At 41.8% G+C, this 15,803-nt stretch overlaps 1 protein-coding gene across 1 annotated transcript in view; it reads left to right on the top strand.

Annotated features, from left to right (window-relative positions):
- Nucleotides 1-628: 628 nt before the first annotated feature.
- The window catches only part of tafa1b (TAFA chemokine like family member 1b), a 514,467-nt gene continuing 499,292 nt past the window's right edge, over nt 629-15,803 (top strand). Inside the window, exons 1-2 of the mRNA XM_078210152.1 lie at nt 629-649; nt 779-899. Coding sequence (XP_078066278.1) covers nt 788-899 — 112 coding nt within the window. The 5' untranslated portion in view covers nt 629-649; nt 779-787. The remainder of the gene's footprint in view (nt 650-778; nt 900-15,803) is intronic.

Genomic DNA, 15,803 nt, shown 5'->3' with positions numbered 1-15,803 from the left:
TGTTGAATACCAGCCCCCCTCCCTCTCTCCCTCCCTCCCCCTCCCCAACCAACGGTGCTCAGTCCAATCGTCCCGACTCACTCATCTCAGCACAGCTCAGCACTGCTGTCTCTCTCTCTCTCCCCGGGCAAGGCTGCAAAGCTTTCTGGAAATACCTCCTCACAGAGAATTGGCAAAGACGTAGCCACTTCCCGGGGGCTAAGCGGATCTGTCGGTTGGTTGAAGCTGGACTTGTAGTTATCTTTTTTTGTGCTCTTAAGATGGACTGCACCTACAGAACTGAGTAAAGTGATTGCTCCGTCTTGTCCTGGAGAGATGTTGCTAACCAAGGAGCGGGGAGAGCGAATAATGTCAAGTATTCTCTGATAAACCAATTAAATCTGCAGCTCTATTTTTTCATGGGGCAAGCAATGATGAAGACTCGGTAGTTGCGGCATTCCCACACACTCGGCTCTTTCCCATAGGTGAGTGTTGTGTTCCTCAGTATTAAACAGCGTAGGAGGGCGCCGAGTCTGTAATAGCTTACCCAAAGCAGCTCAGCGACACAACACAAGCAGTAAAACCTCCCCCCTCCCCTGTTAAACTTTTCAGTTACTGCTCCAGCCATCGACCGGGATTGTAGCGGGGGCTCTCTCGTATCTTTGCTCTGGTTGATATACAAGGATTTTTTTTCATTATATATTAGCAGAATTTAAGCCCGAGCTTGTAGCTTGCTAGCTAATGCGGCTTGCGGGAGCTGAAGGCGGTCTAAGTTTATTTAACACTTCCTGCTTTGCAGAGGGCCGCGATGCGATCTACAATGTCCCTGCTGCTTTCTATCTGGATAACAGCCTGCGCCTTGCTCTTCAGTCACGGAGCTCTCCCACCAACACTCGAGCAACTTTATCTTCACCGGCCAGGTAAGAGAGAGAGAGAGAGCACTTCGGGCTATGTGTATAACAGCTAAGTGGAACCTGTGAGCCAAGCTCATGTCTCTGACCATCCCCCCTCCCTCCCCGCCCGAATCAGCTCGGGAAGTGAGCGAAGAGAATTGAACCGGTGTAAAGAGGCTGAACTTTTAGCAACCCTGCCACATTGTCAGGGAATTGGCAACGAGATTGAAAGATCCGGAGGGCATTGCTGGAAAAAAAAGGATGAGCGGTGAAGCGCGGTGGGAATGAATGACCCAAATAGGATAGAGGGGGAGAATTGGAGCCCAGAATTGGGAAGGAACGGAATCAAGAGAGGTTTGCAGGGGCTGGGGGAAGGAGAGAGAGAGAGGGGGTGGCAATAGGGGAGGACAGTAGTGCAAAAATAATTCTTGGACCAGTGGGAAGTGGAGGCAAGAAGATCCAACACACATGCTGTCAAATCTATTCTGTTTTGTGTGCAATTTTCCTTCCTGGGAAGTGGACAGGACTGGGAGCAGCGCGAGAACTGAGCGCTCCCTCCTGTGAACCGCCGGCAGATAACAGCTCTGCACCAAGACTGTCCAAGATTGATGAGATTCAAATCCCAAGCAGCTCTTTCCCTCCCTCTCCCTCTAGATAGAATCCGCTACGTTTAACAGACGAGGGAGGGAATGTGATGCAGCTCCCGTTTAAATCGCCCTCCACCTGTCCAGGAATGAAGAGACTGGCAGTTCAGTGCCAACCCATTGGTGCCAGCCACCCTGTCAGATCAGGCACACGGGAATGGGTCAAGCCCCGGCGGTAAACTGCTCCGAGGACAGTCCACGCTGACAACACATTTGTTCTGACAGATAGCCTTCCGCTTCTGTTAAGACATGAAACTGACCGGCCCTGCATTTGGCAGAGTTTTTTTCCCCCTTTTTTTCCTGAACCTTTATAGAAACGTCCTACAGACGAGATTGTTTCAAATTGGAAGGCAGCAATCTGAATTAGGTGCGAGCGATAATCCATTGATTGACATGATCGATTTTCACTAGGCGGGATTGGTTTGTATTGACAGCGGAATGTCTGCACGGAGACAGGAAACTTTGTACCAGGGAATTTAACAGTGGGAATAATTGGCGAACAGTATACATCCAGGCTCCGTAGTTTTAACAGATGGTATCTTAACGTGCCTTATTTAACACAGAAAATGCGGTATCTCCCAATACAAAACATTTATACAAGATAACAAGCAGGAGGCATTGGCAAGTACAACAGCAATGATCGAGGTGTAACTATTGCAAGAGACATGAGTCTTTTCTTTTTACAGTAATAAGATTTCTACACGATGCAAAACTAAACTGACAAATCAATTGTCACTAACAGATGAAAGGATTCTGTTGCTATCAATGGTTTGGGAGAACATATTAAACAAGTTGCCTGCTCCAGATCCAAGAAATAGCGGTCACGAATGTGCAGGTCGGAGAGAATTACTGCCGCTCACGTAGTTCAAATGATCAGTGAGGACATTTGAGAATCACGTTCACTTCTGAGCTGCAAACGTCGGAATCTCAGTCCCATTTCACAAGGGAAATCACAAGCTGGAACCGGAAAACGTTCCTTCATGATAGACAGCTGTCCGATTGTTACCTGTACCTTGCTACCTGTACCAGATGACATTTTGACTGTATCCACTTCTTTACAATACTGTTTGAACTAAGTCTCCCCTGCTAATGACTGTCACACAGCAGTGCGGTCAGTGCAGGGAGTACCATATATCTTTGTGCTCACAGATATGATATCGGGGGAGACCCAGTCAGGATAGCCCGGGGGACCCAGCCATGAAGAACTCTGCTACCTGTGTGCATTCATTTAGAAGTTTCCCCGAAACATCCCCTCCCCACTCCCAATAGATGCAAGTCAGCCATACCCAATTCTCTCTCATTCGAAATTATACACGATACCAAGTTGACATTCGCTTTGACAAATTATCATTACTAAAGCTATATAGAGTTGTTTGCTCCGAAAGCTATATCTGAATTAGACACCACACATAGTCGGTCTGCACCCTCTCCTTCCCTTCTCTATGCTTTGTCTATATAGCGCGCAAGAAACAATACTTTTCACTGTATACTAATACATAATAAATCAAATCAAAATCAATAAGCGATATGACTGTTTTCAACAAAAAGTTCTAATGATGTCAAAACTTCCAGCACAAACGGTTAATGAACATCAGCACAAATCCACATTCAATTCCAATTGCTGACATGGTGTTATAGATGAAAGGTCATCACAATTAATGGCAGTTTGGAGCAAGAAGGTGTTTGATATCGTTAACATCTCCTGGACTGTCACTGGCCAAATTTGAGTTTGATTAAGAGACTGAGACCGCATATTTTAGCCATCAATTTGTCCTTTTTTCTAGCTTGGTTATGGGACAGACTGGAAAAATCTCCTATCTATCACTGAGAACAGACGTATATGGAACTCCCTACACAGACGGGGCTCTTGTGTGACAATCGTTGGTAGAATGGGAGGTGGGGGGAATTTAGGTGAAACAGCATTGAAAACAAATGGTCAAAATGATTACATCCACTGATTGATGGTTTATCTTGGAACTTAGATTTGAGAGACTGTTGGTTTTATTTTATCCAGGTTTGTGAGACTGAGATGCATTTGTGGTTGGTAATTGAAACAGAATTCATGTCAGCATTTAATAGGTAAAAAGATAGTCAAAGAAAAATTGAGTTAAAGAGCTATGATAACAAGGTTGTTATTAGGACGAATGCTAGTATGAATGTTAAACATCTATACCAACAGATGGGCTGAATGGCCTGTTACTGTAGCGTAATTGCCACATCTTTGTAACTCTACCTATTGCATATATACAGGGTTAACGATCTAGTATGCAACAACATAAAACATGATGCAGCATGGTGTTAATAAATAGTACATGAGCCATCTCAAAATTAAAAATCAAACTTTTAGAGGTTTGGTGTAGTCTGCTAGGTCTGCTATAGGTCTGCTAGGAAGGGAGTTCCAGGATTTTGACCCTGCAAGAGTTGAATGGTGATATAGTTCAAAGATAGAATGGCGTGCGGCTTAGAGGGGAACTTGCAGATGATAGTGTTCTCATGATTCTGCTGCCCTTGGCCTTTTAGGTGGTAGAGTTCACAGGTTTGGAAGATGTTGTCAAAGGAGCCTTGGAGAATTGCTGCAGAACACCTTTTGTAGTTGGTACACACTGCTGTCACTGTGTATCAGCGGTGGAGAGAGTGAGCATTTAAGGTGGTGGATGAGATGTCAGTCAAACAAGTTGCTTTCCCCTGGATTGTGTTGAGCTTCTTGTGTGCTCATGCAGAATGTGAAAAGCATTCCACCTCACTCTTGTGTCTTGTAGGATGGTAGACAGGCTTTGGGGAGTCAGGAGGTGAATTATTCAGCACAGAATTCCCAACCTTTGATCTTCTCTTGTAACTGGCTAGTCCATTTCAATTTCTGGTCAATGGTAACACCCAGGATGTTGACAGTGGAGGATCAAGCTATGGTGCTGCCATTGAATATTAAAGGGAGATGGTTAGATTCTCTCTTATTGGGGATGGTAATTGCTTGGTACTCATGTAGCATGAATGTTACTTGTTACTATTGGCCCAAACCTGAACATTGTCCAGGTTTTGTTACATATGGACAGAAAATGTTTCAGTAGTGTGGAGTTATGATTGCACTGAATATTGTGCAATCATCAGTGACAATCCCCACTACTGATCATATGAAGAAAGGAAGGTCATTGATGAAGCAGCTGAAGATGTTTGGGCTAGGACACTATCCTGAGGAACTCCTGATGTCCTGAGACTGTGATTGATCTGCAGCAACAACAACCATCTTCCTATGTGCTAGGTATAACTAACCTGTGAAGCATTGTCCCCCTGAATCCCATTGACTTCAGTTTTGCCTAGGCTCCTAAATGCCATACTCAGTCAAAACCTGCCTTGATGTCAAGGGCAGTTACTCTCACCTCACCTCTTGAATTCAGCTTTTTTGTCCATGTTTGAACAAGGCTGTAATGTGGTCAGGAATTGAGTGGCCCTGGTGGAACTCAAGCTGAAAGTCAGTGAGCAGGTTATCACTGAATAAGTGACACTGTTGAGGACCCTTTCCATCACTTTGCTTATGATCGAGAATGAACTGACTGGGCAATAATTGACCGGGTTAGATTTCTCCTGTTTCTTGTCAACAGTACATACCTGGTCATTTTTTCCACGTTGCCAGGTAGATGCCAGTGTTGTTGCTATACTGAAACAGCTTGACTAGGGGCGCAGCTGGCTTTGGACCAGGAATCTTTAGTACTATTGCTGGAATGTTGTCAGGGTCTATAGTCTTTACAGCATCCAATACTGTGAGCCATTTCTTGATATCATGTTCAAGTGAATCAAATTGGCTGAAGATTGATGCTTGGTGAGGAGGTATAGTTGGATCATCCACTCAACACTTCCGGTTGAAGATGGCTACAAATGCTTATCTTTTGCTCTGATGTGCTGGACTCCCTATCATGGACAATGGGGATGTTTTGTGGAGTCTCCTCCTCCTCCCGTTAATTGTTTAATTGGCCACCACCGATCATGATTGGACTTCAGAGCTTTGATCTAACCCATTGGTTGTGGGACCACTTAGCTCTCGCTATCACATATTACTTCCACTGTTGGCATGCAAAAAGTTCTGTATTGTAGCTTCACCAGATTGACCCCTCACTTTTAGGTATGCCTGGTGCTGGTCCTGGCATGCTCTCTGGCACTCTTCATTGAACAGGACTGATACCCGGCTAGATGGTAATGGTAGATTGGGGGGAATATGCTGGACCATACGATTATGGACTGTGTAAGTATAATTCTGCTGTTGATGGCCCACAGTGCCTCTTAGATGCCCAGTTTTATGTTGCTAGATCTTTTGCATATATATCCTATTTAGCATGGTGGATAGTAGGTCTTGTTATACAGTGGGTAGTGTGCCTACCTCTTGACTGGAAACAATGAATTCAAGTCAAATGCCAGGACTTGTTTGCCATGGAAGTAGTGTTCATAACGTGGTTCAATGGGCTGATAAGCAGCTCAGGAGTCCTTTTACCACTCTCTCACTATTTCCCAAGGGAAAAAGTGCATGTGTGAAAATATACTTTAAAAAATAGCATGCTGGTAGTGCCACACAACATGATGGAGGGTGTCTACAATGTGAAGACAGGACTTTGCTTCCACAAAGACTGTGTGGTGGTCATTCCTGCCAATACTATCATGGGAGGATATATGTGTGAATGGTAGACTGATAAGAATGAGATCAAGTAGGTTTTTCACTCTTGGTTTCCTCATCACCTGCTGCAGGCTCCTTCACCACATGCTGCAGGCCCAGTCTAGTAGCTATGTCCATCAGAGCCCGGCCTCTTCGATCAGTAGTGGTGTAGTATTTGGTAATAGACATTGAAGTTTCCCCACCCTCTCCCAATACAGAGTATATTCTGTGCCCTTGTTACCCTCGGTGCTAATTCCGATTGGTATTGAACATGGAAGAATACTGATTCATACTGAATGGGGTTGGTGGGTGGGATGGTATGAAGGGGAGTGGTTTGGATACTTTGCATAGAATAAGACAGGTGGCAGTGGGTTTAAGATGATGTTGATAAGTCTCTTCTGTTTCACCAATAGCAATTTATACAATTTTAAATCCTTGGTGCTTTTGCCTCATGATACAATGTGGCCTAGAAGCTTACAATCTCCGATGCATATATTACCCAAGTTATTGTCAGTAATTAACTATTAGCTGTTTCCTCAAAATATTTGCAATGATTATAACACGATTGTTACATCTTCAGTTTGGATTTCATCAAATGTCAACTAGATTGAGCACAGATGTTTACTACATGTACTAAAAAATAATAGCTACTCCAAAATGATTTCAAGTCTAATCTTATCTGCAAGTTCAGATGGCAGTTCTAATTATTCAGGTTTCCCTGTTGTAGTTCCTGCCATTATTATGACATGATTGAAGAGATTATTACCTTGCACTCACTCTTGGGTATCCATTACTCTCAATATGATATCCTCCAAGCCTTATAATTAGGGTTTATCAAGTCAGAGTTTAGACTTGTTCACTTCAGAGATCAGGCATAAATGCATTAATATCAGATCAGCTATGTTCACCAATCAGAACTTAGGTGCTTCTGCGTAGTGGAGAACCTGTGTCACACGATTACAATGTTACAAAGGTGATTTTGTGTTGATAAAATAAATGTAGCTCATAAAGGCTTTGCTTTTATAATGAGACGACTGCTTGTTCAAACCATCTTGCTTGTTGGAAATAATTACATGACCTGTATCACAATGATGTTACAGTTAAAAAAAGATGATGTGATGGCAGATGGATCTGCACTTTCATGTAGCACCTTTAACATTGTAAAACACCCAAGTGCTTCAGAATAATATCATAGAGAGAAAAAAAAGACCCATCTCAAAAAAAAGAGACAGGTGACCAAAAACCTTGGCTGAAGAGATGGGTTTTATGGAGGAACTTAAAGGATAAGAGAGAGAGAGAGAGCTGAAAGTTTAAGTGGAGAATTCCAGAATTTAGGATCTTGAGATCTGAAGGAATGGGCATTAACAGTGGAATGAAGAAAGATGGATTTGTGGGATTAAATTGGAATAATGCACAGTTCTTGGATGGTTGTAAGGCTGAATGAGGTTACAGTGATAGGCAGGGGAAGGTAATGGAGCCAGGGGGAATTTGTGTTTTTTGAAAGAAAGAGAATTTTAATTTAATTTGGTGGACCAATGTATGTCTGGGTGGACAGGATTTAATCTGAGTTATGCTATGGGCAGCAAAGCTTTGATGAATGTGTATTAATGGAGAGGGAAAGATGTTAATGGAGAGTGGAAGATGGGAAGCCAGCCAGGAGAACATTGAAATAATTGAGCCTCAAGGTAACAAAAGTGATATGATATAATAAGTGATGATGGCAAGAAAACTTGTATATGTCCCAATCCATTAGTTAATTATAATCAGTCTTAATGGGAACATTCATTATACCTCGCTGCTGACCATGACATTCTAGCTCTGATGTCTCTACGTTTGAATTAAAATTGAAGAAATATTGGCTCAGATCTTCTGGTCTCTGGGTCATTGGACTCCAGATGTAACCCCCAAGATGTGTTGTGGGACCCCTTGGAAGTCCCGACTCTTTTGGAATTTCCCTAGAAGTTTGAACTTCCAACGGACATCTCCAACTCTGAGTTAGAGTTGGAAACTTTAAACTGTTACCCAGGAAATATTGGACAGAAAAATCTTAGTCTAACTCTTGGGTAACCTATACAAGTGAACCTCCCAATTGCTCACACTGACCCCACTCTCTAACCTGCCCGACTAGCTCCCACCATCTGACATTTTTCTCTCGCACAGCAGCATCCCTGCCAGACTTCTGACCTGACCTCACCACCATGTCCAGCTGCCACTTCACCCACCCTACCTACTTTGCTCACCTACCATACTCTCTTACCCACTTGCATCCTCTCGTAGCTTTTCAAAGAAGCATTGGGATATTTAAACTCTTTACTAATCGGAATATGGTAGCAGCTAGTGCTGTAAAAGGGTGGAATAGTTCCTGTGCAGATTCTCTTTGTTGATGTCTCCAAGCTTTCCTGTGCTGATTGAGTTTGGAAGGATCCTCCTTTGGTAGATTGCCCAGAAACTGGAGAGTGGGTTTCTTTTTGAGGGGGTGTTGGGGGAGGGGGGGAGGGGGGGAGGGGGGGGGGTGCAGGGGGTTGCAACCATGATCTGAAGCTTTGGGCTAATATTTTAACAATATAAATTCATTGAACCTGCTTTGTGAAGTCACAGCAGTGAAAATTTGACCTTTGTTAGTGCTGCTTCTGCATTTCATTGTTATAAAGGGTGGATGCAACAGCTTTTCTTTACTGTTTCTATGTTTAATTTTAAAGATTTATTATGAGGTGTGAATATCATTAAACAAATCAATGCCAAACATTTAAAATAACTTTTCCCACACATCTGAAACGATTACCATCCAGCATCTGATTGTTCACAAGAGTAATGACACACTGTAGCACGACCTAATTCGTGATAATGTGTTTAACAGTGAGTTCAGAAGCAGTACCGCACAGATTGGAATATCCCTAGGGTAAGGGGTTTGGATGGGAGGAGTTTGTTAGGTGTGTTCAGGAGGGTTTCCTGACATAGCATGTGGATAAGCCTACAAGAGGAGAGGCTGTACTCGATCTGGTACAGGCTAATGAGCCTGGACAGGGGTCGGATCTCTCAGTGGGGGGAGCGTCTTGGGGATAGTGATCATAACTCTATCTCCTTTACGCTAGCATTGGAAAGAGATAGGATCAGGCAAACTAGGAAAGTGTTTATCTGGAGTAAGGGGAAATATGAAGCCATCGGGCAGGAGATTAGAGGTGTAAATTGGAAGGAGGCATTCTCGAGGAAAAGTACTGAAGTAAGGTGGCAGATTTTCAAGGAATGTTTGTCTGGAGTTCTGCATGACAACGTTCTGATGAGACAGGGAGGTGTTGGTCGGTTACGGGAACCATGGTGCACGAAAGCTGCGCTGAACCTAGTGGGAAAGAAAAGGAAAGCGTACAAAAGGTTCAGAGAGCTAGGCAATAATAGGAATCTAGATGAGTATATGGCTTGTAGGAAGGGACTTAAGAAAGAAATTAGGAGAGCCAGAAGGGGTCTCGAGAAGGCCTTGGCAGGTAAGATTAAGGAGAACCCTAAGGTGTTCTATAAATATGTGAAGAGTAAAAGGATGAGATGTGAAGGAATAGGACCTATAAAAGGTGAAGGTGAGAAAGTCTGTACAGAACCGGAAGAAATAGCAGAGGTGCTTAATGAATATTTTACCTCGGTATTCAAGGTGGAAAAAGATCTGGGTGGTTGTACTACAGGATTGAGGCGGACTGAAAAGATTGAGTATGTGGACATTAAGAAAGAGGATGTGTTGGAAATTTTGAATAGCATCAAGATAGATAAATCGCCGGGACCGGATGGGATGTACCCCAGGTTACTGTGGGAGGCGAGGGAAGAGATTGCAGAGCCTCTGGCGATGATCGTTGCGTCGTCGGTGGAGACGGGAGAGGTTCCGGAGGATTGGAGGATTGCGGATGTGGTTCCTATATTCAAGAAAGGGAATAGGGATAGCCCAGGAAATTACCAACCGGTGAGTCTAACCTCAGTGGTTGGTAAGTTGATGGCGAAGATCCTGAGGGACAGGATTTATGAACATTTAGAGAAGTTTAGTATGCTCAAAAGTTGTCAGCACGGCTTTGTCAAAGGCAAATCGTGCCTTACGAGCCTGGTGGAGTTCTTTGAAAATGTGACTAAACACATTGACGAAGGAAAAGCGGTAGATGTGGTTTACATGGATTTCAGCAAGACGTTCGATAAGGTCCCCCATGCAAGACTTCTCGAGAAAGTAAGAGGGCATGGGATCCAAGGGGCTGTTGCCTTGTGGATTCAGAACTGGCTTGCCTGCAGAAGGCAGAGAGTGGTTGTAGATGGGTCTTTTTCTGAATGGAGGTCGGTCACCAGTGGAGTGCCCCAGGGATCTGTTCTGGGATCCTTGCTGTTTGTCATTTTCATAAATGACCTGGATGAGGAAGTGGAGGGATGGGTTGGTAAGTTTGCCGACGACACGAAGGTTGGTGGTGTTGTGGATAGGTTGGAGGGATGTCAGAAGCTGCAGCCTGACATAGATAAGATGCAAGACTGGGCGGAGAAGTGGGATGGACTTCAACCTGGATAAATGTGTAGTGGTCCATTTTGGCAGGTCAAATGGGATGAAGGAGTATAATATCAAGGGTAAGACTCTTAGCAGTGTAGAGGACCAGAAGGACCTTGGGATCCGAGTCCATAGGACTCTTAAATCGGCCTCGCAGGTAGAGGAGGTGGTTAAGAAGGCGTATGGTGTGCTGGCCTTCATCAATTGAGGGATTGAGCTTAGGAGTCGGGAGATAATGCTGCAGCTTTATAAGACCCTCGTCAGACCCCACTTGGAGTACTGTGCTCAGTTCTGGTCGCCTCATTACAGGAGGGATGTGGAAATGATTGAAAGGGTGCAGAGAAGATTTACAAGGATGTTTTCTGGGGATTGGTTGGCATGCCTTATGAGGATAGGCTGAGGGAGCTCGGTCTTTTCTCCTTGGAGAGATGAAGGATGAGAGGTGACCTGATAGAGGTGTACAAAATGTTGAGAGGTATAGATCGGGTAGATTCTCGGAGGCTTTTTCCCAGGCTGCTACGAGAGGACACAGGTTTAAGGTGCTGGGGAGTAGGTACAGAGGGGATGTTAGGGGTAAGTTTTTCACTCAGAGGGTGGTGGGTGAGTGGAATGGGCTGCCATCAGTGGTGGTGGAGGCAAACTCGGTAGGGTCTTTTAACAGACTTCTGGATGAGTACATGGGACTTAATAGGATTGAGGGCTATAAGTAAGTCTATATATAAGCCTAGGTAGGTAGGGACATGACCAGTGCAATTTGTGGGCTGAAGGGCCTGTTTGTGTTGTATTTTTTCTATGTTCTATGTTCTAAATTGTTCATATGGAACTCCTGGCTCTCTTTGCTTTTCCACAATCTCTTGACTTTTTTCTAATAAAACAAAACAGTTGCCTTGTGCCTTTTGATATAGTCAGATCTGTGTCCCTAAATAAGCTTAAAATATGCTGGGACATATTCTGTGTACTTTATTGCCTTGTATTTTGAAATTCCTGTGTCTATTGCTTAATTAGATTTGGCTTAAAACTCTGATAGATAATGAATATATCAGGTCAGTAACATATTATAGAAAGCTCCATGAGTGAGTCTGATCAAATAACTTAATTGGTTACATAATTCACAAGTGGTTATACTCATCCAAGCAGTAGAAATATTTATTATATCTAATGCAGACATCTATTGATTTGTAACAATTTCCCAATAGGTAGAGCCAACTGAATACTGTTTGAGTAACGTAGTCTCAAATACAACAAAAAATAAGCTTGTTTGCACGTGATGACCAGAGATATAGTCAATGTAAATGACCAATGTGTAAAATGTTGGAAAACACTTGGTAACGGTATACAAACAAAGCAGATGTTCTGGTGGATTGATATGATATCACGCAACATTATCCAATATACTAATTGGCTTTAGAGTCAATTGTTTGCTCTGAAGCAGGTAATTCATTGCAGCATATAGCTGTTCTAGAAATGGTTATTCAGAGTTACATTGTTGGTGCGAGTCTAGCAATTTAACTGAGGAAGAAAAATTAATATTATATCTCCTGCTAATAGGCTGAGAAATGCGGCCTATTTGTTTCATTTAGTGTTAGATATTTTGATCATTCTGAAATAGGTTTCTGTAACTCAGGAGAATCATAGTGGTTGAAATATGCTAAACGTTTATTAAAAAAACAAATATTAAATATTTAAGGGAGATAGTGATTGCATGTGAAGTATATAAGGGTAACTATAGACATAGATTATTGTGTCAGTACTTGTATGAATAATATAACTCGTGTTCTGGGAGCAAGAAAAAATCTTATGGAATATAACCACTCAACGTTAGATTATGTCAAATGAAAAGTTGCTTACCTTTGAGAATCGGGGAGAAATTTTAGTTTTATCTTCCTGAAACTTGTTTTAAATCTTGACTTCACCTCTCACAGTTAATTGGAGATAGTCTTTGGCAGTATGGATTATACATGGTCTCTTGGAAGCAGTAGGCTCGATGGTTTGAATGTTTTTATTTTTCAGTCTATACTCATGAACTGACAGTATATTGAAGTATTATCAACTGCTGTCTGTTTTAACACTGGGCTTCCCCTTGGCAAATGGTAACAGGTGATTTGTTCAAACTTGGAGTATGGAAGCATAATAGTTATGTTACTGACTAATAATCCAGAAACCCAGACTAATGATCCAGAGATTCAAGTTCAAATCTCACCATAGCAGCATTAAATGTGAACCTGAATTTATTAAAAGTTAGTATCGAAAATGGAGAAGCTACAGGAGTGTTTAAAAGAGGAATTAATGTCCTTTAGGGAAGAATATCTGCTATTCTTATCCAGCCTGGCCTGTATCATCTCCAAATTCACAGCAATGTGGTTAATGCTCAATTGCCCTCTGCAACCATTCAGCTACATGTAAGAAAATAACTCGCCATCATCTATTCAAGGGCAGTTTGGGATGGGCAGTAAGTGGTGGCTTTTGCAGTAATGCCCACATCCCATGAATTAAAAAAATACATGTCATCAAGTAAAATGAATCAATGATGTTAGTCATGGGAACGATTATTTGATATTCTTGTGATTGCCTTCTTTAATCATCACTTTGTATTTCCTGTATGTGTGAGAGAGAGGTGAAACATCTTCGTGTGAGAGTGATAGTAGGAAAGTGAGGGAGATAATCTAATCTTGCCATTTGATGCTGAATGGTTTAGTTCCACCAAATCATTTAAAGTTTTGTATATTCTTAAGGTTTTAAAGACATCAGAATAATTTTATTCTTCAAAGTGTCTTCAACACTTAACATTTCCAAGGAATCATTATAACTGATTTTCTGTATCTTTTTATAATGCGGTTTAGTTGATGTTGTGGCATCACAAGCCTGTTGCACTTTGGGATATGTCATCTATGTGCTCAAATCCGGCTATTTGGAAGAACAGTTAAAGCACATCAGAATGATAAGATGTTCAATTAAAACATTTTGAATCATCTTAGAGCAATCTCATAATGCCTGAATATCAGAAAAATGGTATCTGATGGATTTTTTTTACTGACACGTTACATTGACTGTTTGGTGCTGTCTGCTCCAAATACGATATCCTCTCTCAATAAATCTAGCATTCCAGCGTAGCACACGCACAATTTATTATGGACCAAGTAAAGTCATTTGTCAGTGTGCAAAATATCCCAGTGCTCTGATCAGTTAGTGGAGGCCTAGGCAATGTTATGGCTCCTTTGCTGTCAAGTTGTCTCATCTCATATTCTTAGCACTCACTTAGGGAGAGTCGGGATGACAAAAATGTACCATTTTGTTTATACCTTCAAAATAATTGATTTGAGTCTACCGAATCTAATATAGCTATTAACACTGTCGAAATGTTAGGTGTAAATACATTAGAAATATGAATTAACAAGTCATGCAACAAATATTACCAGTTGAAGCACATCATTACCCCAAACCTCAACTGATCAGAGATTGACCAGATAATGCTGCTTACAAAAGGTGGCTAACTTCCTAAAAACGTCTTATGACCAAGATGCAGGAACTCTTAGCATAAAGCTTATTCAAGTCATTTCCAAAACATTTGGGTTTGCTTTTCCAATGCCAGAGGCATTGTCAGAGGTCAGAGGCTGGGAATTCTGAGGTTGATGAGTGACCTGGCTCCTTACTCTCCTTACTATCTAAAAGGAGTGTGATGGAGTACTGTGTACTTGCCTGGATGAGTGCAGCTTCAACGCTGCTCCAGAAGTTTTGACACCATCCAGGCCAAAGCAGCCCAGATGATTGGCATCCCATCCACCACCTTAAACATTCACTCCCTCCAACACTAACGCACAGTGACAGCAGTGTGTACCATCTAAAAGATGCACTGCAGGAACTCACCAAGGCTCCTCCAACAGCATCTTCCAAACAGTGACCTTTACCGCACAAAAGGACAAGGGCATTAGATACAAGGGAACACACCACAGTGGAAGTTCCTTTCCAAGCCACACGTCATCCTGACTTGGAACTGTATTGCTGTTCCTTCACTGTCACTGGATCAAAATTCTGGAACTCCCTTATGAACAGCACTATGGGTATAGAAAATACTACACCACATAGATTGTAGTCGTTCTGGGAATTGGGTCACCATTGCCTTCTCAAAGTATTGTTAAAGAAATTAGACTGGTGATATTTGAAGTAAAATTGTGCAGATATTGTTATATTAATCATGTCACCCAAAAAATAATCTTTTAGAGGGCACTACCCAATTTTTAATTGTATTTTTCAAAACATATTTTGAATTGGTAGGCTGTTAATGGAGGAATCAGTGTAAGTATACCTCCCACCAACAATCCAGATTGAGGCACACAGTTTCGACTCCATTATGGTCATATTTCTGTCAAAGTTACACATTTCAGAAATGTATGGAAAAATGAGAGGCTATATACCGAAAGTTAAATTACTTCTTGGCAATAGCTTTAAAAAGTTTCACCTGTTAGAAAAAGCAATGTGTTTACTTACTCAGTCATGCTTTCTTCCCACAAACAACAATCAGTGAGCATTCTTGAATGTAATCCATTTCCAATGAGGGTGATACTGATCTAAGGTATAGATGTTTTGGTGGATTTTGATCTAAAATGGTATGGGTGGAGATACTATTATGATGGCACCACAGATAAATTCCAGGAGTATTTATGTCCAAGACAATAATTTACAACATTTAAATATGAATTCACAAATCATTGACATATTTTGGTGAGACTCTTTTCATTATATTTTAAATTATTCTGATTGTTTAATTTTTAAAAATGAATTTAGTGTTGATAGCCTGGAAATTTGGTTATGTTCATGGAATTAAGCTTGTCAATACACTCTGGCAATGGAAATCAACAAACAATATATTGAAGGAAAAAGAGCACAGCAAGATTGAGAAGTACAACAGACGCAATTTCTAGCAATATTTTAGAGTTGCAATCCTGCAATGGGAGCAGAAATGGGAGCTTTAAATAGAATTACTTTCATATTTTCCCTTTTTTGTGGCATTGGAAAATGAAACCCAAATGTTTTGGAAATGACTTGAATAAGCTTTATGCTAAGAGTTCCTGCATCTTGGTCATAAGACTTTTTTAGGAAGTAAGCCACCTTTTGTAAGCAGCATTATCTGGTCAATCTCTGATCAG

This window comes from Mustelus asterias, chromosome 3 (genome assembly GCF_964213995.1).
Source record: "Mustelus asterias chromosome 3, sMusAst1.hap1.1, whole genome shotgun sequence".
NCBI lineage: Eukaryota > Metazoa > Chordata > Chondrichthyes > Carcharhiniformes > Triakidae > Mustelus > Mustelus asterias.
Note: the sequence above shows the minus strand (reverse complement) of the source record. Positions and strands in the feature narration are given on the sequence as shown.